Source organism: Hemisphaericaspora subhashii, assembly GCF_019202705.1.
Source record: "Hemisphaericaspora subhashii strain CBS 10753 chromosome Unknown scaffold137, whole genome shotgun sequence".
Taxonomy (NCBI): domain Eukaryota; kingdom Fungi; phylum Ascomycota; class Pichiomycetes; order Serinales; family Debaryomycetaceae; genus Hemisphaericaspora; species Hemisphaericaspora subhashii.
This window is the reverse complement of record NW_026057431.1, coordinates 18,931-30,912: the sequence shown is the minus strand read 5'-3', so window position 1 is coordinate 30,912 and position 11,982 is coordinate 18,931. Positions and strand designations below refer to the sequence as shown.

General features: G+C 34.4%; 4 protein-coding genes across 4 annotated transcripts; 1 reads left to right on the top strand and 3 right to left on the bottom strand. All coding sequences in view use genetic code 12, as the record gives it.

Annotated features, from left to right (window-relative positions):
• Positions 1–667: 667 nt before the first annotated feature.
• J8A68_005384 (peptide-N4-(N-acetyl-beta-glucosaminyl)asparagine amidase) lies at positions 668–1,753 on the bottom strand (the record flags this gene model as incomplete). The annotated part of the gene is made up of 1 exon (XM_049409444.1): positions 668–1,753. The coding sequence occupies one exon, from the start codon at positions 1,751–1,753 to the stop codon at positions 668–670; it is 1,086 nt and encodes a 361-aa protein (XP_049261348.1).
• A 184-nt stretch (positions 1,754–1,937) lies between these two features.
• Positions 1,938–3,068, top strand: FMT1 (methionyl-tRNA formyltransferase; the record flags this gene model as incomplete). The annotated part of the gene is made up of 1 exon (XM_049409443.1): positions 1,938–3,068. The coding sequence occupies one exon, from the start codon at positions 1,938–1,940 to the stop codon at positions 3,066–3,068; it is 1,131 nt and encodes a 376-aa protein (XP_049261347.1).
• A 279-nt stretch (positions 3,069–3,347) lies between these two features.
• Positions 3,348–4,298, bottom strand: J8A68_005382 (tRNA (guanine(9)-N(1))-methyltransferase; the record flags this gene model as incomplete). The annotated part of the gene is made up of 1 exon (XM_049409442.1): positions 3,348–4,298. The coding sequence occupies one exon, from the start codon at positions 4,296–4,298 to the stop codon at positions 3,348–3,350; it is 951 nt and encodes a 316-aa protein (XP_049261346.1).
• A 297-nt stretch (positions 4,299–4,595) lies between these two features.
• GIT1 (Git1p) lies at positions 4,596–6,137 on the bottom strand (the record flags this gene model as incomplete). Its single annotated transcript, XM_049409441.1, has 1 exon — positions 4,596–6,137. The coding sequence occupies one exon, from the start codon at positions 6,135–6,137 to the stop codon at positions 4,596–4,598; it is 1,542 nt and encodes a 513-aa protein (XP_049261345.1).
• Positions 6,138–11,982: the final 5,845 nt, after the last annotated feature.

Sequence of the window (11,982 nt, the reverse complement as noted above, 5' to 3'; positions counted from 1 at the left end):
CACAAAATTTGGTGTAAAATCTGTAAGAAATTGACATCCCGCTGTCAGTCATCCAAATTTCTGACCTATTTGCTCAGTGGTAGTATGACATTAAAAGTACATATCGAATACTATATGGGTAAGGAATATCGCGTGATTCCGTTTTAAAATTGGCGCTTAAAATGTGCTAGAAACTGCTCTTATTTATCGGCTGCAAATAAATTTGATTCAAATCAATTTTTCATCGATTCCGTCACCAGATTTTTTTTTCCTCCAAATGCACACCTGTTCTTTCAAAGACTATTGAATGACCATGTTCAATGAATTCAGATGAACCTTTACCCTTGCTAGTTCATCCTCCTAATAAGAACGAAAATGCAATAGAAATGAATCTAGATCCTGAAAGGATGAAATTTTATGGATATCTCATCCTTACAAGTACATGGATTATCTTCATAATTTCCATGAACACATTCTTTGAAGCATGGAAATTCCTTCTACATCCATTATCACAAACAGAGTCAATGATTGATTTGTATACATATCTATATAAAGGGTTTACAGTTCTAGATGATTATGTTTTAAAAATTTGGTGTATCTATGTAGTAATTTGGTGGTGGGCAATCATATCATGGTGTGGAATGAAATTATTTCGTCATTCCAAAGGATTACAAACTTGATACTACCCTTAGCCGTCTTCTCCACGTGCTTTAGTCCATTCAGATGACCCAGTCTGTCTTCCTATTGGGATTTGTGAAGATGGTGTTGCCGTTGTTCGTTGCTTGATACGTTCTTGATTTTGACGTAATATAATATCATTGTATACTTTCATAAGAGCATCACGTTCATTGTTTAATAGTTGATATTGGATTTTATAATAAGCTTCCTGTTTCTTACTGTTATAGAATTTAATTAATTTATTTAATTTTTTAACGTCAGTAACAGTAACTTTCGGAATCTGCTTTTCTTCAGTTATGTATTTCTTACTCAAATCAATAATATAAGTTTGATTAAATCCAATAACAAAACTCATTTTCTTTCCCCAATTATTACAATATAACAAAGGCTCATCAAATACAGCTTCACAAGGATCTAAATGTACCCATCTTTTCAAACCATATGAATAATATTCACACCAAACATGATCTTCATGATTCCAAACATATCTAATTCTATCTTTATCTTCTCCAATCAATGCTTGTAAAATCAACAAGAAACAATTCACCCATTCACCACATCTACCCTCTCTTGTTCGTAACAACGACACAGGATTATTAATTCTCGAAAAATGAAGATTGGCTCCACATTGAAAACATTGATAATATTCAATAATACTAACATTGTTAGGGTTAGGATCAGCAGGGTTGAATCTTGATGCACCTTTATCATGAACATTGTTGTCATTCCCACAAGTAGTACACAGCGGCTTGTTGACCCATTTAAAGAATTTATGTTTAAAATATTGAAGTAATTCTTTAACTACAAAATCATCATATTGAAGATCTGGATTTGTATTTGCTTGTTCTAGTTTATCCACATTGGCGTATATTTCTGCCAAATCAATAGTATCCAAAACAGCATTGATTGAACTTTCATCTTTATATTTCTCAATACAATTTGCATTGTTATGAATGGCATTAAGGACAGGTAGATTAATTAATGTTCTAAATTCACGTTCAGGAATATGGTTTGTTTCAAGATCCTTGGTTATCTTCTGTTTAGTTGATGCTGATATTAATCTATCGGCAAGATCAGAATAATCAATTGAAGTCATTTTGAAGAAGGTCTAGCACAATCTACAGGACCACCTATAAGATAGGGAGTATTTGCTGACTTATTCGGCAAGGCTAAAATGATTCGAGTTTTTCCTTTCGGGAACAATTGGGGAAAAAAAGTCCGATACGCTTTGAAAAATTTCAGGGGACGATTTTCAGATTCAAAGGGTTCCGTCAAGTAAGATGAATTGGACTCCCATTATTACAAGAGTCCTCCGATTGAGGACACAAAGTTCATTCTTATCATTCACAAGACTTCAATCAACTCTATCGCCTACTGAACCCTTAAAAATCGCATTCTTTGGCAGTGATGAATTCAGCGTTGCCAGTCTCAATAAACTCCATCAATTACAACAACAACAACCCACAAAGATCGATTCTATTCATGTTATAACTAGAAGCATAAAACCAAAAGGAAGAGGGCTCAAAATATACGCCGACTTACCAATTGGGACATTCTCCACTGATATTGGCATACCCATATTACGAGCAGACACATCAACAGAAATCCTAGATACCCTCAAACAACATGAGTTTTCAATTGCAATTGCTGTTTCATATGGGAAATTAATACCCGGGAAGTTTATCAAAAGTTGTAAATATGGCGGATTGAACGTTCATCCGTCCGTATTGCCTAAATATTCCGGCTCGGCTCCACTTCAATATGCCCTCATTAACGACGACCAATTTACAGGATGTACTGTACAAACATTACATCCAAGCAAATTTGATCATGGTGATATAATTTTACAAAAAGGAGAGGTTCCAATCCGCGATGAAGATAATTATATTAGTTTGAGAGACAGATTAGGTGAAATTGGAGGGGAACTATTAGCGCAGACTATTAATCAAGGATTATATCTCAAACCAGCTCATCTTCATGAAAATCTCAACCACAGTGAATTTTCACTCGCATCAAAGATTCCTAGTTCTAAGAGTCAAGCATTATGGGATCAATTGCTGACTAGACAGATAAAAAGATTATATGATGCTCTTGGACCTTTATTTACGTTTATTCAAGTGGATATAACAAGAAAGAAGAAACATATTTATGAGAAACAAAGGGTGATTCTTTCTGAAATAAAAGAATTGAAGGAGGATGATTATACCCAAGAGTTAATACAAGATTTGTCTAAGCCAGGAGATTTCACATTGGGAAGACTGGGATTAATCATAAGAGCCAGCGATGGCTATGTTTCAGCAGGAAGAATCACAATGCAAGCTCAACAAGAGGAGAGTCCAGAACGATTCTTGGGGTCATACAATAAGAAAGTTGGAAATACACCCAAACAGTTCTTGGTGCAGGATGTATAAATCTATTAATTTCTTCTGTAAATAACTGTAATAGAAGTTTGAGAAACTACGACGTTCTTGAACAGCCGTCGCAATCAGAAGTAATGAAATGTCATGGACAATCAATACTTATCTAATAAGCCGTGCCTTTAAGGTCGTTCATCTCAATTACATACGCCCCCGTATTAACAGTCCCGGGCGAGCTAATGTGCTGAATTCTAAAACTCTATATCAATTAACACTAAAAATCTTTTCCAGATACGTACGATTTATATATCACTCTGGCATACACTATGCCCATCATACAGGAACTTCACTTGGCGTGGTGTCTTTTGATTCTTCAACATCTTCAGATTCTATAGTGACAGTACCATCCGCATCAACTTTTCCTTTCACTTTTCGAGGTGGTAAAACTTCATTGAAAGCTTGACTCCAGTCTTTATCATTTTCAAACCATTTACAACAAAGCTCATATACATGAGAAGTTGCCAATACATGTCTTCCATTCATATCGATGTATTTCCCAATTGGTAATTTTCCAACTTTTAATCCGAGCTTTTTGGCTTTATTCAAACAAAGTTCTTTATGTCTATTTTTATCCACAATCCCACCTATGATATAAGTATGGTCAGGTAAAAGTTCAGTGATTTCTTCATCTGTATCTGCAGTAAGATATACGAATTTCAGTCTATTCTCATCATTGATCAAATCCTCTACAGACTGTTCCGAATTTAATTCAATGCCCTTCCAGAGTTTGTATTGAGAAACATCTTTATCAAATCTTTCCTTCAAGGTTTTGTTGAAAGATGTAATTTTTAATCCAACATCATACTTACAATGTCTCATTGCCGAATAACAACGTGAAATTTGATTTGACATCGACACGATCTCTCTTCTATTCATCAAATCATCAAAATCACAATCCATGACAAATGTAACACCAGTAGGAATTTGATTCCTAGGCAATCTTGAAGGTTTTTTAGCCTGATGATAATTTTCTTCTTCTTCTTCCGCTTCCTGTTTGTTTCTTTCTTTACGTCTTTGTCGTTGTAACCTTTTCTTTTCCCTTTGAAATTCTCGATATTGCTCTTTGGTTTCTTCCCATTTCTTTTGTTTTAGTTGACGTTTCCATTCACTTTTGGTCATACCTTCCGGTATAACCTCAAATTGTTTTTGTTTTCTACGTGCTTCAATTTCCTCTGCGGAGGGTGGAATTCCTTTCTTCTTCTTATTTGGGACTTCTGTTGACATTGCTTATTCTGTGACGGGTAATCGATGACATCTGGATGAGGTTTCAAATTTTTTTTTTTCAATGGGAATGCTGAAAAAATAAAATCTGCAGCTTAAATTTTTGCTGCAAAATTCGTGTTCTTGAGATAATCAGCACTGGCCCGGGGCAACAACCTAAAATCATGAAATAGAAAATGCTACGAATATCTCTACAGAAATACTTTTCATATTATAAATACATTAAGAACACTAGTAATATAAACCGCAGAAAATTAAAACCTATATAAAATTAAATTGCTGTACACTTGCAAAAACTGACTATTTTTGTTGTTGAATTTCTTCACCTTCACTGATTTCCTTATCATCTTCTTCAGAAATCAAATCTTCTTCAACATCATATTCTTTAATACCAAACTTACCTTCCCAACCATTATCAATCAAATAGTTCTTAAACAAAATATCTTGTTCCATTAAATCATCTTCTTTCAAATGTGGGACAAAGATAAACGTAACCAAAACACCAGCTAAACCACAAATAGCAGCAATGATAAAAGTCCACCTAGGACCTAAATTAAGTTGAATAGGAGTGAAGGTCTTGGTACCAACAACAGCACCAACCTTACCAATTGCAGCACTGATACCATAAGCAGTACCTCTGATTGGAGTAGCATAAGATTCAGATGAAATCAAACCCATACCATCACCTGGACCTAAGTTACCACATGACATCATTAAACCATAAAGAACGATGAACAATGCGGTGATATTTTTGACTTTGTCATATGCTAAGCCGACAATCAATCCAAAGACGATGTATCCTGAGAACCCTAACATAATGGTATATTTTCTACCAATGATATCGTTCAAGTAAGCACCGATCAAGACACCTGGTAAAGCAATTACACCTAATAACAAATTCCATTCGGCAATTGTTTCTAAATCGGTAGGATCCTTAATTACATTAGAAATGATACCAGCTGAGAAAATACCATTAGGGAAAGTAACAAAATCATAAAGGAACCAAGCAACCATTGTACCAATCAATCTTCGCCAATAAAACTTGATTGCTAACCAATATGGAACTCTAGCTTTAATTGCAGACTTGGTATATAATTCAGAAGTAACCATTTTCATTCTAAAATAGAAAACAGAAAGTGGCCAGAAAGCACCAATGGCAAACATAGTTCTCCATAATGCATCAAGATGGTTGCTACCGGTAATTCTATTGACAACCAAAAAGATAATTAAAGCAAATGGACCACCGAAAGATAATGGCAAATTAGTCGCCAAAATGAAAGCACCACCTCTTTTCTTGACAGATTCATTGGCTGCTTCAGAAGCAGTGACGGATGAAGATGGATATTCGGCACCAATACCAAAACCAGTAACACCTCTGAAAATAGTCAACATCCAAAACATACCATTAATAGTAGCACCATGAGAAGCGGCACACATAATAGTACCAAAGATTAAGAAACAAGTAGCAGTGACAATGGACCATTTTCTACCAATATAATCAGAAGTTAACCCAATAACAACTTGACCAAAAATGGTACCTACAAGGGAAGCATTAGAAACTTGAGTAGACATAACAGCAGTATATTCTGTTGGATGTTCAAGAGCGAAAACCTTGTTTAACATAGACATAACATTATTTTGATAACCATCAGAAATTAAGGCAAAACCAGCACAAAGAATCATAAGGGCATCTTTCAATTTGACACCTCCAGCAAGTCTAGCAGCACGTTCTTCGGCATCATATTTGAAGTGACGTTTGGTTCCAGTAGTAGGAGTAGTAGAAACAATTGGTTCAATTTCTACCGTTTGTTCAACCTTTTTGGTATCGTTATCTGATTGCATGGCAATTGTTGTACTTGAGAGAATCCAAAAAGAAAAATCCGAATTGAAAAGGTGGAATATCCTTCTGATTTATATAGTAAGGATGATTCCTCCAGTCAAAGCCTTTAGTTATATTGTTTTTCGTATAATTGGTACTTCCGCTAGTCATTTGATTGTTTAATAGAATCCAATAATGGAGAGTGATTATTATTATTTTTTGGAAACTACTGTAGTACTTGCGCGTGCTAACACAAAACAAAAAAATTATTAACAATGTAGGGTTCAAGGCTTAACCAATTTGGAAATCATCATCGCCCACATGGATACTACAAACGAACATAGTGTAGCTTATCTTTGACATTTCAAATTTAAATAGATACCACGTTGGTTCGTATCAGATGGAAAGGCTTTGCAGTTAAGCGTTGTACAATAGACTTGACACGTTGACAGCCTTGCTATCTTGTGCAAATTTAGTTGTTGCAGAGATTAATCTGATTAACTCAAGATCAAATTCTAGACTTTACCTACAATATCTACGAAATAGAAATAGGCCCCTTCAGAGAAACGAATATAACATTTCAAAAAAAAATATAGACCTTTATCTGTGAAGAGCATGTTTCCAGGATTCACACGTGTCTATCCTTTATGATTGCAGTTAGTCATGTATTCACGTTAAGCATGCAAGACCGGGTTTAGTAAAGGATAGGACATGGGGAGATAGGTAAAAAGACACAGCTTAGGAGAGCGCATCCAAAGTAACAACCTTCAAAAGATGCTGCGATTGTTCATCCACGTGTAAAAACAACAGCACAAGGTTACCTTGAATAGGACCTTATTGTGAATTAAAATCCTTTGTATCGGTATCTAATTTCAATCCTTGAAAATATATTTCTTTTGTCATCACAGGCTTTGTGGTAATATATTTACGAAGTAACTCTAACCGAAGGGCATCTCCGTTCATAAATTTCAAAAAAAAAATGAAACAGTTGCAAAGTAATTTTAACATACCATGTTCGCCTTGATTAGGTAATAAATGGAGAGTAATGAGTCCATGGGGATCGTGATAAATTGGAGTAATCGTGTTGTAATTAATTGCAGCTCCAAATAATTTTGCATTCATTGTTTCAAGGCAAAAAAAATAATGTCTAATTCTTGGGATAAAAAATAATTTGTTTTTGACAGCGCCAAGCCTAATTAGTCTAAAACCTTAAGCGATATACATATTATCATGGGGAACCAAAACTATTGAAGGCACGAATCAATCAGATTCATTAACCTGTTTCATTCTTTGGAACTTTACTGCAATTGAAGTTAAACAAAAGCTTGGGATATAAATTCCGTAGATATATGAATTTTCCCTTGTTGTTTTAAATATCAGGCACGCGCAGGGGCTTTTCCGGAAATAAACAATTCCCAAAATATTCTTTGTTTCTGGAATGGCTCATCCAAACGCCGTTCTCATGTATTAAAAAAAAACTAACAATGGTCCATTATTTTCCGGGTACACGGCGACCGATCCGACTTGCTCTTTCTCACTGAAATTTGTAACTATGTTTATTGTTCAATTTGCTTTGTTGTCTTTTTAGATGACACTCGTGTGGGGCATTTCCTAATAAAGAATGAATGTCCTCGGCATCTCATATCGTTTCAAAGGCTAACTTGAAATGAATGATCATGATAGACAAAGTGAGGAGAAAAGATCAGGCACTGGTAGGTAGGAGGAAAACTAAAATTTGCGACCAATATCCCGAGCGATAGAAGAGATTGTGATGAAGCACTCACAGCTTGTACCTAGATTTATCATCTGACCAATTAGCACAGATTTTTTGCTCAGCGGTGCTAACAATGTTGTTTCCTCTGCATTGGCTAGCAATACATTTGGTCGTGCTATTTTCAAATGGTCTTGTGGCACATAAACAGTAGGTATCTCAGTATGTGCAACTTCATTCTTCAAATCAACTAGCAGCTGTTAACCATCTTGACTGGACTTTATTTTGAATTTTAGTTTTCTAGACGGTTGATTTATTCTGTAGATATGAGTGCCATATTTTACATTTTTTTGTTAAGAAAAACATAATTTACGCTAATTCCTATACATAATATACAGAAATATAACAAAAGAAATTCGAGGAATATCTATCAAGATTGTTTTCTAATTTCATCTTCAGCAACAGCTTGAATATATATTGAAATTAGCTGCTATCAATCACTTGTTGTCACAGGGAAGAATAGGCTTCTTTTATCTTTTTTATCTATCTATTGAAATTTGCAACCAAAAATGAAAATTGATAGTTTCTTACCCTAAAACCAGAAACAAACAATTTTTCTGACTAGCAAGTAAGATAATATCTTATTCCCCAGCTACTTCAAACGCTCCCTCTTTCAATATGGTAAGTGGTTGATCTTGTTGTAGAAAAACTGTCTGAAGCTTTAGAACCCCAAACGGGATGCGTTCTAGTTTACTAGTGCATGTTTTTGGCCAAGATGACGAAGCTGTCTCGTAATCAAATGATTTTTTTGCGAGAATTGGAAGTTTTTCATTTTATTCTTCTTGAGAGATAATAATAATATAGTACAACAGATAATCGGGTTACCTCAAATATTGACCCTTTTGTGAATGAACAACAATATAGTGTCACCTAAAGCTTTAATTACGGCAGAATTCACCGAGAGTATTAAAGGAGCATTAGACTGTACGAAATGTGATATAGAGTGGCCAATACTCAAAGGTGAAAGATTATTAATCAATGTTGAATTATTGCTACCAAAATATTGAATTTTTTTTTCAAAACATAACGTATATTCTCTAGATAACTTACATATTTCTATACATGGCGAATGACAAAAGTTGTTATCCTAGACTTCTTAGCCCCATCGTTATTCTGAAAATAGGACTGATTGGAGAAAAATACACTTACACACTTGAATATGGAATTATATATGTTCCATAATGTGTGGGACTCGAAGTTATACCCTCTAAATAACTCCTCGTATATACCAGCGAATAATGGATTCTATAGTTTTCAGTCAATACGGAGTTCTATCATGTGGGATACATCCCGCATGACTATGGTTAGTAGACATCCGGGGTTAGGGGAAAATGCCCTAACTCAGTGAAAATTGAATTGGTCATCTTGGATACTTCAGCAATGAAACTTTGGAATTAAATCCGATCACTTGGATCGAACCGATAATCGGCCCTCTGTCCAGTTTCTAACTCTTTTCCGTAAATACGTTGTAGATAGGATGTGCCTATTCGCCCGAAAGCTAATCATGACCGAACTGCAAAGTCTCGCCATTTGCCACTTTATATCCGTCGGGGATTAAATATTCCGAATCCGAGTTTATTCTCCCTAAATCAGAAGTACTACGATATTATAACATCGATCGAAGAACAATAAAACTAAAAGCTTGAGGATTAAATTGATAATAAATCTCATGATCCTGATTATCCACGGAACAATAATTTTTCCGAGATTATTTATTTATTTTTTTAATTGCAACCCTCAATTGGATGATTTTATTTTCTATTTTTTCTTTTGATGCGTCACCTCACATTGGCAAAAATCCGATTTCTCCACCGCCGAACTAACCGAACAACAACAAAAATATTTTTTTAATCACAGACAATTAATCCGAACAGGCTGCAAAAAAAAACATTTTTTTTTCAGGTGTGATTGGATGTATATCACTGTACAAGCATGTGTGTTGAGAGATATGTCTAATAACGTAAGTGAAGCTTTGAAGTCGAGTATGCGATTATATGCAACCATGTGAGATATGAGATGTGGGGGAAGATTGCGAAAAACGTGGGCGTAATTTGTAATGAAAAGTTATGTAGTATTAATAATAGTGAATGTTAAATTTCGTCAATTTGAAACGCGTGCTTTCCCTTAGGAGTACAGGATAGATTTGTTTCTATTAGAGTAAGCTCAAGATATTTCACGTTCACTTGGAAGAAAGATACTGCTTGATTTGTAAAACTTTCGTGAGGTATTATTTAGCTTGAGCCAAGAAACCAAATTTGGAAGCGATGGCCCTTATAGATTTTGTGGAGTTTTCTGACAAGAAAAAAAAAACTATATGGTTTGGAGAAGTGGTATCAATATAACCACGTTTTTGATAAGATCATAAATTAGAAAGAATCGAACCATTACATCATGAGTCGTCATCGGAGTTTGGCTGGGGTAAACGACTGTCAAAGGTTAAGTACTTGGATCTACTTTGGATCAAAACCAGGGGATTTTTACGAAGTGGATAAGATTTTAACCGAAACTTTCGGAGTTGAATGTGTAATCGGATCATATCATGTGAATCTTAATTTTTGAACCACATTTCAATAATTTAAGTTTGTTTTCTTATGATTAGACTAAGACTCATATGTCAAACACATACCTTTTCTAATAGTATAATTTCACATTTCGTTGTAAATCTCCAGTTTAACCCCAACCCCCCCATTAATATATGAAACCATGCAGACACATTTGATTCTAATTAGGAATAATGTAGCGAGACCAAAGAAAAAAAAAGAAGCAGAGAATTTTATTAAGCGTTAACACATAGAAGTTACAAGAAAAAATAGAATTTCAATGTGGTCAAATGGACTTACGGGATACGAAGAGCGAGAAGAGAAAGGGAGAGTCTAAAGATTGATGTTGTATTACCAGGTAGGAAATCGTTTGCAGTGTAATTCGTACCGAATTTCGCAAAATCTAGGTTTGACGCAAGGCAATTATTGACGAGTTTTGGACTGTTTTACCGTTAGTGGACGAAGTGGTGTTTGTGTGACGCCCGATTCTTATCCAGTTTCTTTAGACTTGAAACTTGATAATAGCAACCTTAGCTTACCCCAGATTATAAAATATACAATAGCCTTGACGAGAGAGAGAATGAGGGGGGATGGGGACCAATTTATAGTACCGGTTGCTCAAAAGTCTTTTTTTTTACCGCTAAGGTTACTTTATTAGGAAGTTTGATTTTTTTTTTTAATTGTTGCTAAGGAAGGTCAAAGAATTTAATAATATTTCAACAGAGCAAAATATTCTTTAGATAAAGAGATGCAGCAACAAATGTAGGTACACAGGTTACACATACATTCTATATCCGACTCCAAGGGTCCAAGGCAAAAATACATTTTATACGATTTGTTTGAAACGAGAGAGTGAAAGTGTTTGTGGGGGCTGTAATTTTGTAAATCTTTGTGTAGTGGTTTGATCGAATCAATTGTTACAAATGCCGTTTAACCAAAAAAAAAGTTTAAATCTTCTAAAACCCAAAAAAAAATTGGAATTTCTCCTCAATATTTTTGTACCATCCGCACGTCCCCCGCCATAACCACAATTTAAAATAAAAAGATCCACACAATTTAAACAATGGATCTCCCAACATTTTTGTAAGTGAAAATAACCGCAAGATGAGCACATTACTACAGATGAACTTCATTAGAGATACCATGGCTTGCTTAATCGAAGCATATATCCCAGAGAATTTCATTGAGTTTGATGTGATTTCAAAAAGAAAATGATGTGTGTGAAATGAAACTAAATTCTTTTGTCTTGAGAAAATTGACAAATCTGGGTCAATAATCCGGATTTTTTTTTTTTATTTGCTTTTTATTTCTTTTATTTTTTATGTAAAGTTTATTTTTGATTTTCTTTTTTTTTTACATTTTTTTATTTTTTAAAAATAATTAAAAAATCAAAAACTGTTAATTAAAATTTAAAATTAAATTAAAAAATACAAAAGGAGTTTTCATTTCCTATTATTAATTATTGTTGTAAACGGTTAATGCCTCTTTTTATTTATTTAACAAGTTCTTTTCCCCCCCTTATTTATTGCTTAGTTCCTTTGTTTCCAAATATAAATA